Source organism: Eumetopias jubatus, unplaced genomic scaffold (genome assembly GCF_037043125.1).
Source record: "Eumetopias jubatus isolate StellerSeaLion01/CBP00866 unplaced genomic scaffold, mEumJub1_p1.0 scaffold_10, whole genome shotgun sequence".
NCBI classification, from domain to species: Eukaryota; Metazoa; Chordata; class Mammalia; order Carnivora; family Otariidae; genus Eumetopias; species Eumetopias jubatus.
Genome location: NW_028274816.1, coordinates 63,381,641 through 63,393,999, shown reverse-complemented (window position 1 = coordinate 63,393,999; position 12,359 = coordinate 63,381,641). Strand labels below are relative to the sequence as shown.

Genomic DNA, 12,359 nt, shown 5'->3' with positions numbered 1-12,359 from the left:
GGGTCCCCGATCCCAGGGCTGGTCCTCCGCAGCAACACCGTGGCAGCGCGGGCCTCCCCCCTCGGGCTGTGGTGAGGGGTCCTGTAACCGGCGGCCTTGCCCTCACTACAGTGCCGGGAAGGAGGAGGAGGTGAGATGAGGTCCAGCTCTGAAGCACCTTGTCAGGCTGCCTTGTAGCTTTCAGAACAGGGCCAGAAAGACAGGAACACCAGTACTAGCCAAGAGCCACATGTATTGAGTGCCTGCTGTATGCCAGGCACCAGAGGCCCCCTGGATGCCTGGGTAACCAAGCTTCACCGTCAGGGCCTCAGCACTTTGTGTCACAAGCCCCAGGCCCCACGAGCTCTGGCCTTGGCCTTGCCGGGCGCCATGCCACACGCTGTCCATAAACCATCCAGTTGGCCTTGAAGGCAACTCTACGAGGGAGGTGTGGCTAACACCTCTCCTCCACAGTTGAGGACACAAAACGGTGGGGGGGGGGTGATGTCACCTGCCCAAGACCACCCGGCTTCCCCAGTGCTGGGACTAGAACCTGGGCCCTCCATCACTACGTCCCATCCACTAATTGCTCTGGTCTCTGCCCCTAGGAGAGGCCTGTGCTGCACAGGATACTGCATCTCAGCACCGCAGAGCGCAGGGGGACCATGGAGGTGAAGACCCAGCTACCTGACAAAGGAGGTAAGAGACAGGGTGGAAAACTTGTGGGCAGGTGGGAGGGGGGCAGGCCTCTAGGGCCTGGTGATGGTGGGAGGATTTACTCTGGAGACCGGCCCCCAGCCCCACACACCACCCACTGGCTTCTCCTGCGGTGGGAGGGTGCAGAGGGGCACCCGGGATGGAATCTCCCCGACGCCAACATCCTGTCAGTGGATCCTGGGCACTCCTCTGCTCAGAGCCTGCAGGGGTGTCTTCGGGGAGCCAGAAGCAATCTGCGCTCCTCATTATGACCCTGCAATCAGCTGCCCATTCAGGGGGCCACAGAGTCATCCAGGTGGGAGATGATGGAGGTCCGACCCAAGGAGCTGGTGGATGGGCAGGGCAGGAGTGGGCCAGTTCGGGGTCCTGCTGGCAGCGTGGCTGGGTGAGGGAGGGCTCTCGGGTTTGCCGGGATGCTTCCTGTTTTAAGCCTTTTTCTGTGTAGGGCGCCTGGGTAAGCGTCTGCCTTCGGCTCAGGTCATGGTCCCAGGCTCCTGGGATCAAGCCCCACATGGGGCTCCCTGCTCCGTGGGGAGCCTGCTTCCCCCGCTGCCACTCCCCCTGCTTGTAATCTCTCTCTCTCTCTCTCTCTCTCTCTCTCACGCTCTGTCTCTCAAATAAATAAAATCTTTTTAAAAAACCACTTTTTATGTGGAAATAATTTATATTCACTGGAAGTTGCCATAATAGTAGAGAGGTCCCATGGACCTTCATCCCATTTCCCCAAATGGTCATGTCTTAAGCAGTGATAGTACAACACTGAATGAGGAAATACATCCTGACCCAATGCATGTGTATTTTTTAGGGTCAGGTTCTCACATTTGTCGCTGAGTGTGACCATCACCCCAGTCAACATACAGAACTGTTCTGTCACCACAGAGATCTCCCTGGAGCTGCCCCCTTCACTGTCCCTCCCTCTCCCCCATGTGGCTGTGACAAATCTTCTCCATCTCTGTGATTCTGTCATTTTGAGACCCTTGTATCAACAGAACCATGCAGCCAGTGACCTTCTGAGATTTGCTTTTTCCCACTCGGCACAGTGCCCCGGAAAGCCATCCGGGCTGCTGGGGGCACCCTCACTTCGTCCCTCTTTATTGCTCAGTGGGGTTCCGTGATGTAGCTATACCCCTGGAGGGACACCGGGGTTGTTTCCAGTTGCTGGCTATTGCGAATAGAGATTTTTGTGTGAATGTGTGTTTTCATTTTGGGGGCAGAAATGCTCAGGAGCGTGATCTTTCACCAACAGATCAGCCAGAGAAACAAGATGTGTTGGGATGCTGTGTTTTAAAATCTAAGAAACCACTTTCCCTCATATCCTCAGGAAATTACCCACGTACTCTGATCCAGGAAGAAACGTGGCCCAAACTACTGTTGCTCTGTGCCAAGTGGTATCCTGTCTTCCACTCCTGCCTCCACCAAACTGTTCCCCGTTGAGCAGGCCAAGGAATCTTATAAAAATGAGAATCAGGTCCTGTCAGACCTCTCAAGCTGGAGAATGATACAAACTCTATATAGGGTTCCCAGTGGCCCCAAGGGACGGGGCCCTGCTGGCCTGCCTTCATCATACCCATCTCTCTCCCTCCAATTCAACAGACTCCGGCCACCCTGGCCTCCTAGCTTTGCCTTTAACATCCCACCTCAGGGCCTTTGCACATGCTGTTTCCCTGCCCAAGAATGCTCTCCCATCATATGCTCACTTGGCCATCTCCTTCTCAAAATGAAGGTCAAAACAAAGTCATCAGCATCCAGGGACTTACCTTCATTCCAACCTAGTTTATTTTTGTCACGATGTCTGTCACTCTCTGGTATTTTCTAGTGTATTGATTTGGTCTTGGTCTCTCTGCCTCTCTCAAATTTGAGTATTTGAGATCCTGGGAGTTCTAGTCCACCACAGACTCCAGTGCCCCCATTGTCTTACCCCAGCCCCTTCACTCACTGGCATCTCCTGCCTGTTCCCTTTTGACCTTTGGGATGCAGTTTAACGCATGTCTTAGGGCACCCCTGTGCAACCTAGAGCAAGTGTCTTAACCTCTCTGTGCCCGGGTCCTCATCTGTAAAGTGGGATGATGATGGTAGCCATCTTGTAGTGTTATTATGAAAAACCAAATAAGGTGATACCTGGATAGTATTTAGAAGACGGCCTGGCATACAGCAAGTCTTGATCCATATTAGCTCTTGTGGGTTTCATTATTGGGATTTTATTGAGTTTCCCTACCTCATTACTCCTTCTTCCTTCCCAGTCCTGCCTTCTCAGAGCCCTGCTTCTACTTCAGAGAAGCTCTCCAAAAAGAAGGGGAAAATGCCAGTCAGATTCCTGCCGGCCTGGAGCACGGTAAGCCTTCTCCCTTTGACCAGAGGGCCCCTCAGTTCTGAGAGGTCAGGCGCATCTGCCACTCTCTCTGCCCGGCAGAGACCCTCGGGTGGCAAGGGCCCCCCTTGCACCTCCACAAAAGGATATGGCCCCATCCCGTGGGGACTGGATTTCCTGGGCCTCTTTCCTGCCTTCTTCTCTTTCCTAATTTCTACCTCCGCTGGAATGTCGCCTCCTCCAGGAAGCCCCCCTGCTCACTTCCTCCTCATCACTCCGTAACGCCTTGCCTTGCTTAGTTTTCTTCAGAGTAGTTATCGCTGTGTGATGCAACCATGAGAACAGAAGGCTGGGACAAGACAGTGACACTGGCAGTGGCTGAAACCGTGTTTGGGTGTCAGCCCTGAAGGGGGGCGTAGAGGCCAGGGACACCGCTCAGCGTCCTGCAGTCCACAGCACACAATGATCTGGCCCCCAAATGATCTCACCCGTGCAGAGCCGAGAAACCCTGGAATAGGGATGGGCTGCTTTTGCAAAGAAAGGGGCATTAAGTGCAGGCCCCACCCTCCTGGCCCTTCTGTGCCTCCCAGCTGTGAATGCCAGCCTGGTGCAGCTGAGGGCGAAAACTCGGAGTCTGACTGCAGGTTCACATCCCCCCTCAGCCACTCACAGTTGTGAGACCTGGCACTAGTTCCTGAACAACTCTGGGTACCCTGCAGTTTCCTCATCTGTAAAATGGGGCTACAAGGTTTACCATGGCCCAGGGGTTATTCTGAAGAGTGAATGAACTCGCATCTGTGCTGTTTTTAGAAAGCGCCTGGCCTGTAAGGGTTTGTAACGTGAATGGTGGCAGATTCCTGTCCCCCAAGAAGGGTATGTTGGCATCTCTACTTGACAACCCCATACCCCCCCACCTCTGTGTCTCATCATAACGAGTGGGGCAAGTTACTGGTGCTTTCTGGCCCCGTTTCCTCATCTGTAGAATGCAGAAAGCACAGAGGCTACCTCCTGAGGATGAAATGGGACCATGACCGGTCAGCCCTGCAGAGGAGGAAAGTGCTAGAGGTCACAGCCCTGCCAGAAACCGCTACAGCTGTGTGCACCGCACCGAGGCGGGATGTTTCCTGTTGGAAAAGCAGCGTTTACATTTGTATGAAAGCAGATAGTTTTAAGAAACCAGATGAGGCAAGAGTTGTAGCAGCTGAGCTTCCAGCCCTTACTAAAGCGCCACGCCCTGTTACAGATTCTGTTCTTGGACTGTCCCGTTGAATGCTCACACTCCCCCGCCAGGAGGCAGCACTACTCTTTATCCCGACCATTTTACAGATGCAGAGACTGAGGCGCCAGAAGGCAAGGCCCCAGCCCGCACGCAGCCAGGCGGGCAGCAGAGCCCTCTGTCCGGCCCCCACACTGAGGGGCACGGACCCCACTCCGGGAGCGAACACTGTCCCCTGTCTGCTCTGCTCTCTCCCCTTCCAGCCGCTCCCTTTGCTTCGGCTCCTCCTTGCACACTGTGGCAATGCTCTGCAGGGCCTTCCCTTTCCAGCCCTTCCCAGCGTTTTGGGAAATGCACGCCCCGTGCCTTCGGGGATTTCTCTGCGGCCACAGCCCCTGCACCCCTCTGCACCTGTGTCCCTCTGCACCTGCGGTCCTCCGCACCTGCACCCCTCCGCACCTGTGCTCCTGTGCCCCTCTGCACCTGCGGCCCTCTGCACCTGCGGTCCTCTGCACCTGTGGCCCTCTGCACCTGTGCTCCTGTGCCCCTCTGCACCTGCGACCCTCTGCACCGGCGGCCCTCCGCACCTGTACTCCTGTGCCCCTCTGCACCTGCAGCCCTCCGTACCTGCAGCCCTCTGCACCCGTGCTCCTGTGCCCCTCTGCACTGTGCTCCTCTGCACCTGCAGCCCTCTGCACCTGTGCTCCTGTGCCCTGTTGCACCTGCGCCCCTCTGCACCTGCACCCCTCTGCACTTGCGGCCCTCTTCACCTGCGGCCCTCCGCACCTGTGCTCCTGTGCCCTGTTGCACCTGCAGCCCTCCGCACCTGCAGCCCTCCGCACTTGCAACCCTCCACACCTGTGCTCCTGCGCCCCTCTGCACCTGCAGCCCTCTGAACCTGTGCTCCATTGCCCTATTGCACCTGCGCCCTCCTGCACCTGCACTCCTCTGCACCTCCGGCCCTCCGCACCTGATCCAGAGCCAGGCCGTGATGAGTACATGAGTGAATAAAGCTACTCTCCAAGCCTGCATTCTTTCTCCCATTGACTAGAATCCCCTCCCCTTTTAAACAAATATTTAGAATAATAGACATTTCTTGAGCATTGAGCATGTGCGAGGCACGGAGCTAATTTCTTTACCTATTTTCATCCACCTAATCCTCACAACTCCAGGACGTGGTACTGTATTATCCCCATTTTTAAGATAAGAGAATGAGGGCACAGAGTTCACGTCACTTGCCTAAGGTCACACAGATCCTAAGTAGCCAAGCCAAGATTCGAACCCAGGCAGTCTGGCCCTGGAGCCTATGCTCTTAACCATCATGGTATCGATGTATACCTCAGTGGAAACAGAGATCCCCAGGTGGCCATCCAACTGGCAAGTGAAAGGGCCGCTTCCAACATTCATAGCATCCCTTCGTTCATCCCTTCACATAACACACGAACACTCCGAGTGTGCTCTATGGCCACAAGAATGCTGTGTGAACAACACCACCACTCATGGACAGTCAGGAGCACACAGCCATAAGGGTCTGGCTGTGTGGCTCTCTGGTGTTGGGGCTCCTTCATGTGCTGGGTGGACTCTGGCTTGTCAGCTCGCCTGAGGTGGCTTTTCTCAGAGGACTGGGGTGACTCGGCACTGCTCTACTATCTTGCATCGTCCTGAGGCTAGCCTGGGCATAGCCTCACTCGTGGGGGCGGGAGAGGCACGAGACAGAAGGCAGTGCTGATTGCACAAGCATTTCTGAAGCTTCTGCTTCTATCACACTTGGCCGACACCTCACTGGCCACAGCAAGTTCCATGGCCAAGCGAAGATTCGGAACAGGAGCGCACCGCGCAGCCACGTAGCAAAGGGTGTGGATATGGGGCAGGGTGAAGGAGCCCAGGCCTTATTTGCAAGCTGACACAACACAGGACTCTGAACACAGCCCAAACTTCTGTCGGCTTTCCACCTACTGTCCTGGGCCAAGTGAAGGACCAGGCCCTGGGTGAATACCAACGGGGCTTTGGGTTTCAGGAACCTGTGATCTTCAGGGATGTGGCCATGTACTTCACCCAGAAGGAGTGGCAGCTGCTGGAGCCTGCTCAGAAGGACCTGTACAGAGAGGTGATGCTGGAGAACTATGGGAACCTGGCCTCCTTGGGTAAGGACAGCGCCCCCACAGTTCAGAAGCCTTGGATGAGCTCTGCCCTAGGACTGGTCTCGGCGCACTAAGGTTTGGTGGTATTGGCTTCCCTCTAAACCTGCGTCTGCTTTTGCGGTCTCGGGACAGCCGCGAGCAGCCTCGGAGGCACCGGCGTTGTAATTCACTCGCAACCGAAATGGTCGCATGGTCGGCCCTGGGTGTTCCGTCCTAAAGTCTGACTTTTGCTCTCACTGGAGCTGGCTTCGGTCACGTGAGCACAGCTAAACCACTCGCAGTGGCCAATGCAACAGGAAGAGGCTGATGGGCTGTCGTGCTCTTTGAGGGTGGGCTCTGCTCTCTGGGGACCACGGGGCTACCCCCCCATAGAACTTTGTGCTGGTGTGATGGGGAGGGGGAGGCTGGCGAGGCAGTTTCCCTATGCTCCCTCTGGAGGTCCTTTGTATCATTGCGCTATTGTCATTTAGAATGAGAAATATATATTTGGTCTCCCTCCTGTTTCTAGCACAGAACTCCTAAAACCTTTTGAATTTCTGAACTGGTGAGAGGAATAAAGGTGTCTTTCGCTATGTTAATGAGGTGCCTTTGGGATAACGCCTCAGGATGAGGGCTGGTTACCAGGGAAGCCAACATTCAGTCTCACGCCCCTGACCTCCGGAGAGGGGAGAGGGACTGGAGGCTGAATCAGTCACCAATGGCCAATGATTTAATCAATTTGTCTCTGTAATTAAGCCTCCACAAAACCCCCGAAGGACAGAGCTTCCAGGATGGTGAGCAAGTGGAGATCTGTGTGGCGTCAGAGGGCACGGACGTCCCACACGCTTTCTCCACGCCTGGCCCTATACATCTCTTCCATCTCCTGTTCCTGAGTTATATTCTTTTATAACAAACCGGTGATCTAGTGAATAAGACGTTTCTCTGAGTTCCGTGAGGTGCTCTAGCAAATTCATCAAACCCAAGAAGGGGGTCGGTTGCAACCTCCAATCCATAGCCTGACAGTCAGAGGGACAGGTGACAACTTGGACTTGTGATTGGTGTCTGAATTTGGGGGGGGGGAGTGTCAGTCTTGTGGGAGCCTGTGGGATGCAACCCTACCTCCAGGTAGTGTCAGAATTGAGTTGAATTGTAGGACCCCAGCTGTGTTGGAGAGAATTGCTTGGTGTGTGTGTGTGTGTGTGTGTGTGTGTAGGAAACCCACACTCTGGAATTGGGAACAGAACATAAACACACTTCTTCTTTCTGTGCAAACTCTTGGTCTGGAGTGGGGGTCTGGGAGGCATCCAGCACTTCTTTCCTTCTCTGGAGCAGGGTATCGGCTCTTCAAACCCAAGCTGATCACCAGGTTAGAGCAAGGAGACGAGCCCTGTGTCAAGGAGAGAGATGTCCCTCGAGCCCCCCAGCAAGGCGGTGCTGGGATCAGCGAGAGCTGCATCTCCACAGGTGAGTAGGAGAGACGCCATGGCAGTCTCCACGAGAAATTCTCCCCAAAGGCGCAGCATGCTGAGGCGTGTAAGGAGAAGGGAGAAGCCTGCAGGGCATGTTTCCTTCCAGGAACACTTTTCCATTACTCTGGCCTCTTGGGATCTCATTCCTGCACTCTTTCCTTCACCACAGCCTCCGTATCAGACTCAGGCTGCCATCAACTGACACCCTAACTCAGGGCCTTTGCACTGGCTGCTGGCTCTGCCCTCAGTCCCCTCCCCAGGGTTTTTCCCTGCTTGCTTCAGCGAGCATCTGTTCACTTTCCTCCTTGTATGCATGTGTCGATGTCTTTGTTGTTAAAAAGATGTTCACAGCAGTTCTTTGGTGCAGGCTGGTCAGCACTGGACATAAATCCTTAAGATTATCACCCCTGGGTAGCCCTCTGTTGACTTGGAAAAACAACAGCACGTTTCTGGGGCAGCAAAACTATCCCCCATCAGCATCTGAACCTCCAGCATATAGGAGAATCGAGAGAGAGTTTTTCCTTTAAGATAATACATGGAATTAAGGGCCCCTCGGTGGCTCAGTCAGTTAAGCAACTGACTCTTGGTTTCACTCAGGTCATGATCACCGGTCGTGGGATCAAGCCCCATGCTGAACGCGGAGTCTGCTTAGAGTTTCTCTCTCCTTCCCCCTCTGCCCCTGCCCACCGTGTGCTCTCCAGCACTCTCTCTCTCTAAAATAAATAAATAAAACTTTAAAAATAAAGATAATACATGGATTTAATAAGAATCCCAAATAGAGGGGCTCCTGGGTGGCTCAATTGGTTAAGCTTCTGCCTTCGGCTGGGGTCATGATCCCAGGGTCTTGGGATCGAGGCCCATATCTGGCTCCCTGCTCAGCCGGGAGTCTGCTTCTCCCTCTGCCACTCCCCCTGCTTGTGCTCTCTCTGTCAAATAAATAAATAAAATCTTAAAAAAAAAAAACCCAAGGAGTAACCAGGTGTTTTCATTAAAATAACAATAATAGTAAGCCTCTTTCTCATTCCAGCTTTTATTTCCCCAGTTTCAATTTTTTTAAAGATTTTATTTATTCATTTGACAGAGAGAGAGCACAAGCAGGGGGGCGGCAGAGGGAGAGGGAGAAGCAGACTCCCCGCTGAGCAGGGGATGTTCATAGCAGCTCAATTACTAATGGTCCCAAAGAGGGAACTCCCTAAATGTGTATCAACAATAAAAAAGTTAAACACATTGTGGTATAGTCACACTATGGGACCCTATAAGCAATGCAAATGAATGACTTGCGACTGCATGCAACAATCCAGATGAATCTCATAGAGAGAACAGTTTAGTGAAAGAAACCAGACACCAAAGGGTGCATGCTATAAGGTTGCATTTATATAATGTACAAAAGGGGCCAAAGCCAATCTATGCTACTGGATGTCAGGGTCTCGATTTCCAAGAGGGAGAGGGTCATTGGAGGGAATGGACTGAGGGCTGGGGTCGAGGAGGGTGGCTCTAGGGTTCTGTTTCTCGATCTTAATCTTTGCGCTGGACAGATGAATGAGTTCACCTTGTGAATTCTCTCTTTTCCCCTAGCTAGACTCACAAAAATATGTTATTCCACTTATTTACAGAGAGAATCACATCATTTTAGTGATAAGGGAACATTAAGAACTAACCATGCTTCTGGGGTAACGCATGGCCGCTGACTCGCACGGGGTTCACGGACTATAAATGATAGCTTATAAAATAGTTACATTTAGTACAGAACATTCTGTATCACTTTTCCCTTCAATCTATAGATCAACTCTTGATTTATTTCTGGAACATTTCATTACTCATCTCTAAGTAATTATTAATAGAGGATTTTTTTTTTCTATTTTCTGTGCCGACTCATTTCTGCATTGATTCTTTTTCCTACTTTATTTCCATTTCATTTGAACTGGCTGTCTTTTCTTTTTCCATCCTTATTAGGATAGAGTTGTGTGAGCTTATTGTGATATAATGCTGTGTAGGCTTAAGGTGCATAACATGATAATTTGATCCATGTATATATAATGAAATGATTATGGCAATAAAGTTAGAGAACACCCTCATCCCCTCACATAATTACCTTTTTTTTTTTTTTTGGTGGCATGATGTGAATTCTAATCACACCATGCACTTATGATTTGTATGCTTTTTTTGTATGTATTTTATACTGAGACAAAACATTTTCAACCAAAGATAAAGACAATGGCATTAAAAAAAAAGAGAGAGAGATTTACATTCTGAATCCCTTTCAGACAAGAAGACACAGCTTGTGCCGAAGACCACATTTCCAAAGCCAGGCACCTCTACGAGGCCATCCCTGGGGAAGGCAAAGGAAATGGCCCAGAGGGGCGCTAGGACGGAAAGGACTTTGGAAACCGAGGACAGGCCCCTGAGGAGCAAGCAAAAAGCTGGCCCCAGGCTGGCCGCAGACTCGTGCAAAAAAATCCTCCCTAGAAAGAAAAGGCATGAATCCACGGCCATGACGAGATGCCTGGGTCGTCCACCACCACCAACGACATCCCAGAGCACCCCTCGAGGAAAGAAGACCCTGAAAAGAGATATTAATGGAAAAACACAGGCGCCAGGCTTCCCAAGGCATGGTCGTCCAAGAATCCAAAGGGGGAAGGCACACTTTAAATGTAAAGAATGTGGGAAAACCTTCAACCAGACCCTCCACCTCATTGAGCATGAGCGGATCCACACGGGAGAGAAGCCCCACAAATGCGACGAGTGTGGGAAGTCCTTCCGGCACAGCTCCTACTTTTTCACTCACTATAGGATTCACACCGGAGAGCGGCCCTACAAGTGTAAGGAGTGTGGGAAAGCCTTCAACAGCAGCTCCACACTGAGCAGCCACCACAGGACCCACACGGGGGAGAAGCCCTTCAAATGTGAGGAGTGTGGGAAAACCTTCAAGCAGAGCACGAAGCTCACTCGTCACCGGAGGGTGCACACTGGGGAGAAGCCCTACCAGTGCAGTGAGTGTGAGAAATCCTTTGGCCGCAGCTCCTCCCTGACGGAGCACAAGAGAATTCACACAGGAGAGAAGCCGTACCACTGCAAAGTGTGTGGGAAAGCCTTCAGATGCAACTCTCACCTTTTCGAGCACCATCGGATTCATCAGGAGGAGAAGTCCTACCAGTGTGAGCAGTGTGGAAAGTACTTCCGGAATAGCTCCCACCTGTCGGAACACAGGAGGGTCCACCAGCTGGGGCCCCCGGAGCAATGCCGGGAGTGTGGGAGAACCTTCCGGCGCAGGGCGGCCCTTCTCAAGCATCAGAAAAGCCACACAGAGAATCATACTTACCAGTGTGAGGGATGTGGGAAGGCCTTGCGGTGTAAGTCAAGCATTCAGAGACACCAGAGGATGCATGCTGGACAGAAGCCTTACGTGTGCTCTGAGTGTGGGAAAGCTTTCACCGACAGCTCTACCCTTACCAATCACCGCAAAATCCATGCCACAGGGAAACTGCACCCATGCCCCAAATGTGGGAGGGCCTTCAAGCAGCTCTCGTCCCTGGTGCTCCACCAGAAAGTGCATGCTAGAAAGGGACAGTGAGCTCCCTGTGTGAGGGAGCCTTCAGCCAGGACCCACGCCTTCGTAATCCCCAGAGAAGTCACAATGACAGATGCAAACTGTGTGAGTGGAGATTCCCTGCGCCTCTCATCAGAGGTTCCCTAGCCGACCAGGGGTCCTCATTCAGGGGACAGCTCTACGTGGCCCCCACCTGAGATGTTTGGGGAGTGGCTGGAGATATTTTCGGTTGTCCCATCCTGTTGGGGCCACTGGCAGTAATGGATAGAGGCCATTAATCCTCTGAACCCTATGATGCGCCAGACACCTCCATCTACAAGGACTGTTCCGGCCCCAAATATCAGTAGTGGCACTATGAGTAATTAAATTTGAGAAGGAATTCAGGAATAGTTTTCTGCGTGGTCCACTACAGTAACCACTAAACGGTGTGTGGCTATTAACATTTAAATGAACCAAACATAAATAAAAGGTACAATGTTTTCTCAGCTGCACCCAGCCACGATTCAGTGGCCAAACTCGCCGGCGGGTGCTGAATCGAACAGCACAGATAGAGAACATACCCATTGTTGCAGAAGGTTCTGGTGGGGCCCTGGCTTGGATCTTTTATCAAAATTATCATGCAGCATCGCCGCCAGGAAAGCGAGTGTGGGGTTCAACTATCCAGGAAGGAAGACAGCACAGCCAAATGTAGCGCTCCATGAATGGCTTTTGAGACTATGTTGGCCCCCACGGATGGTTCTGTGGGCACTCTGATGTCTCAGGACTGGCCAGCATCCTGCTCACAGGACATCTCCTTCTGTCTGGAGCAGAACAGCCAATAGATCGCTGAAAATGCTACTGATAAATGGCCAACATTTCCTGAGCACCTCACCTGCCACACATGGTGTTGAGCACTTTACACAGCCTCCTGGAATTCTCTCTGGAGTCCTATAAAATAGGAACAGATATCATCCCATGTTATAGCTGAGAAAATGAGGCTCAGGAGAGCTTTTTTTTTTTTTTA

At 52.3% G+C, this 12,359-nt stretch overlaps 1 protein-coding gene across 1 annotated transcript; it reads left to right on the top strand.

The window, feature by feature from the left end:
* Positions 1-614: 614 nt before the first annotated feature.
* LOC114202500 (uncharacterized) lies at positions 615-11,380 on the top strand. The gene is made up of 5 exons (XM_028095746.2): positions 615-678; positions 2,937-3,028; positions 6,238-6,364; positions 7,673-7,804; positions 10,074-11,380. The coding sequence occupies exons 1-5, from the start codon at positions 645-647 to the stop codon at positions 11,378-11,380; spliced, it is 1,692 nt and encodes a 563-aa protein (XP_027951547.2). The 5' UTR covers positions 615-644.
* Positions 11,381-12,359: the final 979 nt, after the last annotated feature.

Bases quoted from the DNA above. Each gene is read 5' to 3' on its own strand.
- LOC114202500 (XM_028095746.2), top strand. From the start codon at position 645: ATGGAGGTGAAGACCCAGCTACCTGACAAAGGAG. The intron at 679-2,936 runs GTAAGAGACAGG...CTTCCTTCCCAG, and splicing joins CCAGCTACCTGACAAAGGAG to TCCTGCCTTCTCAGAGCCCT. The intron at 3,029-6,237 runs GTAAGCCTTCTC...TTTGGGTTTCAG, and splicing joins TCCTGCCGGCCTGGAGCACG to GAACCTGTGATCTTCAGGGA.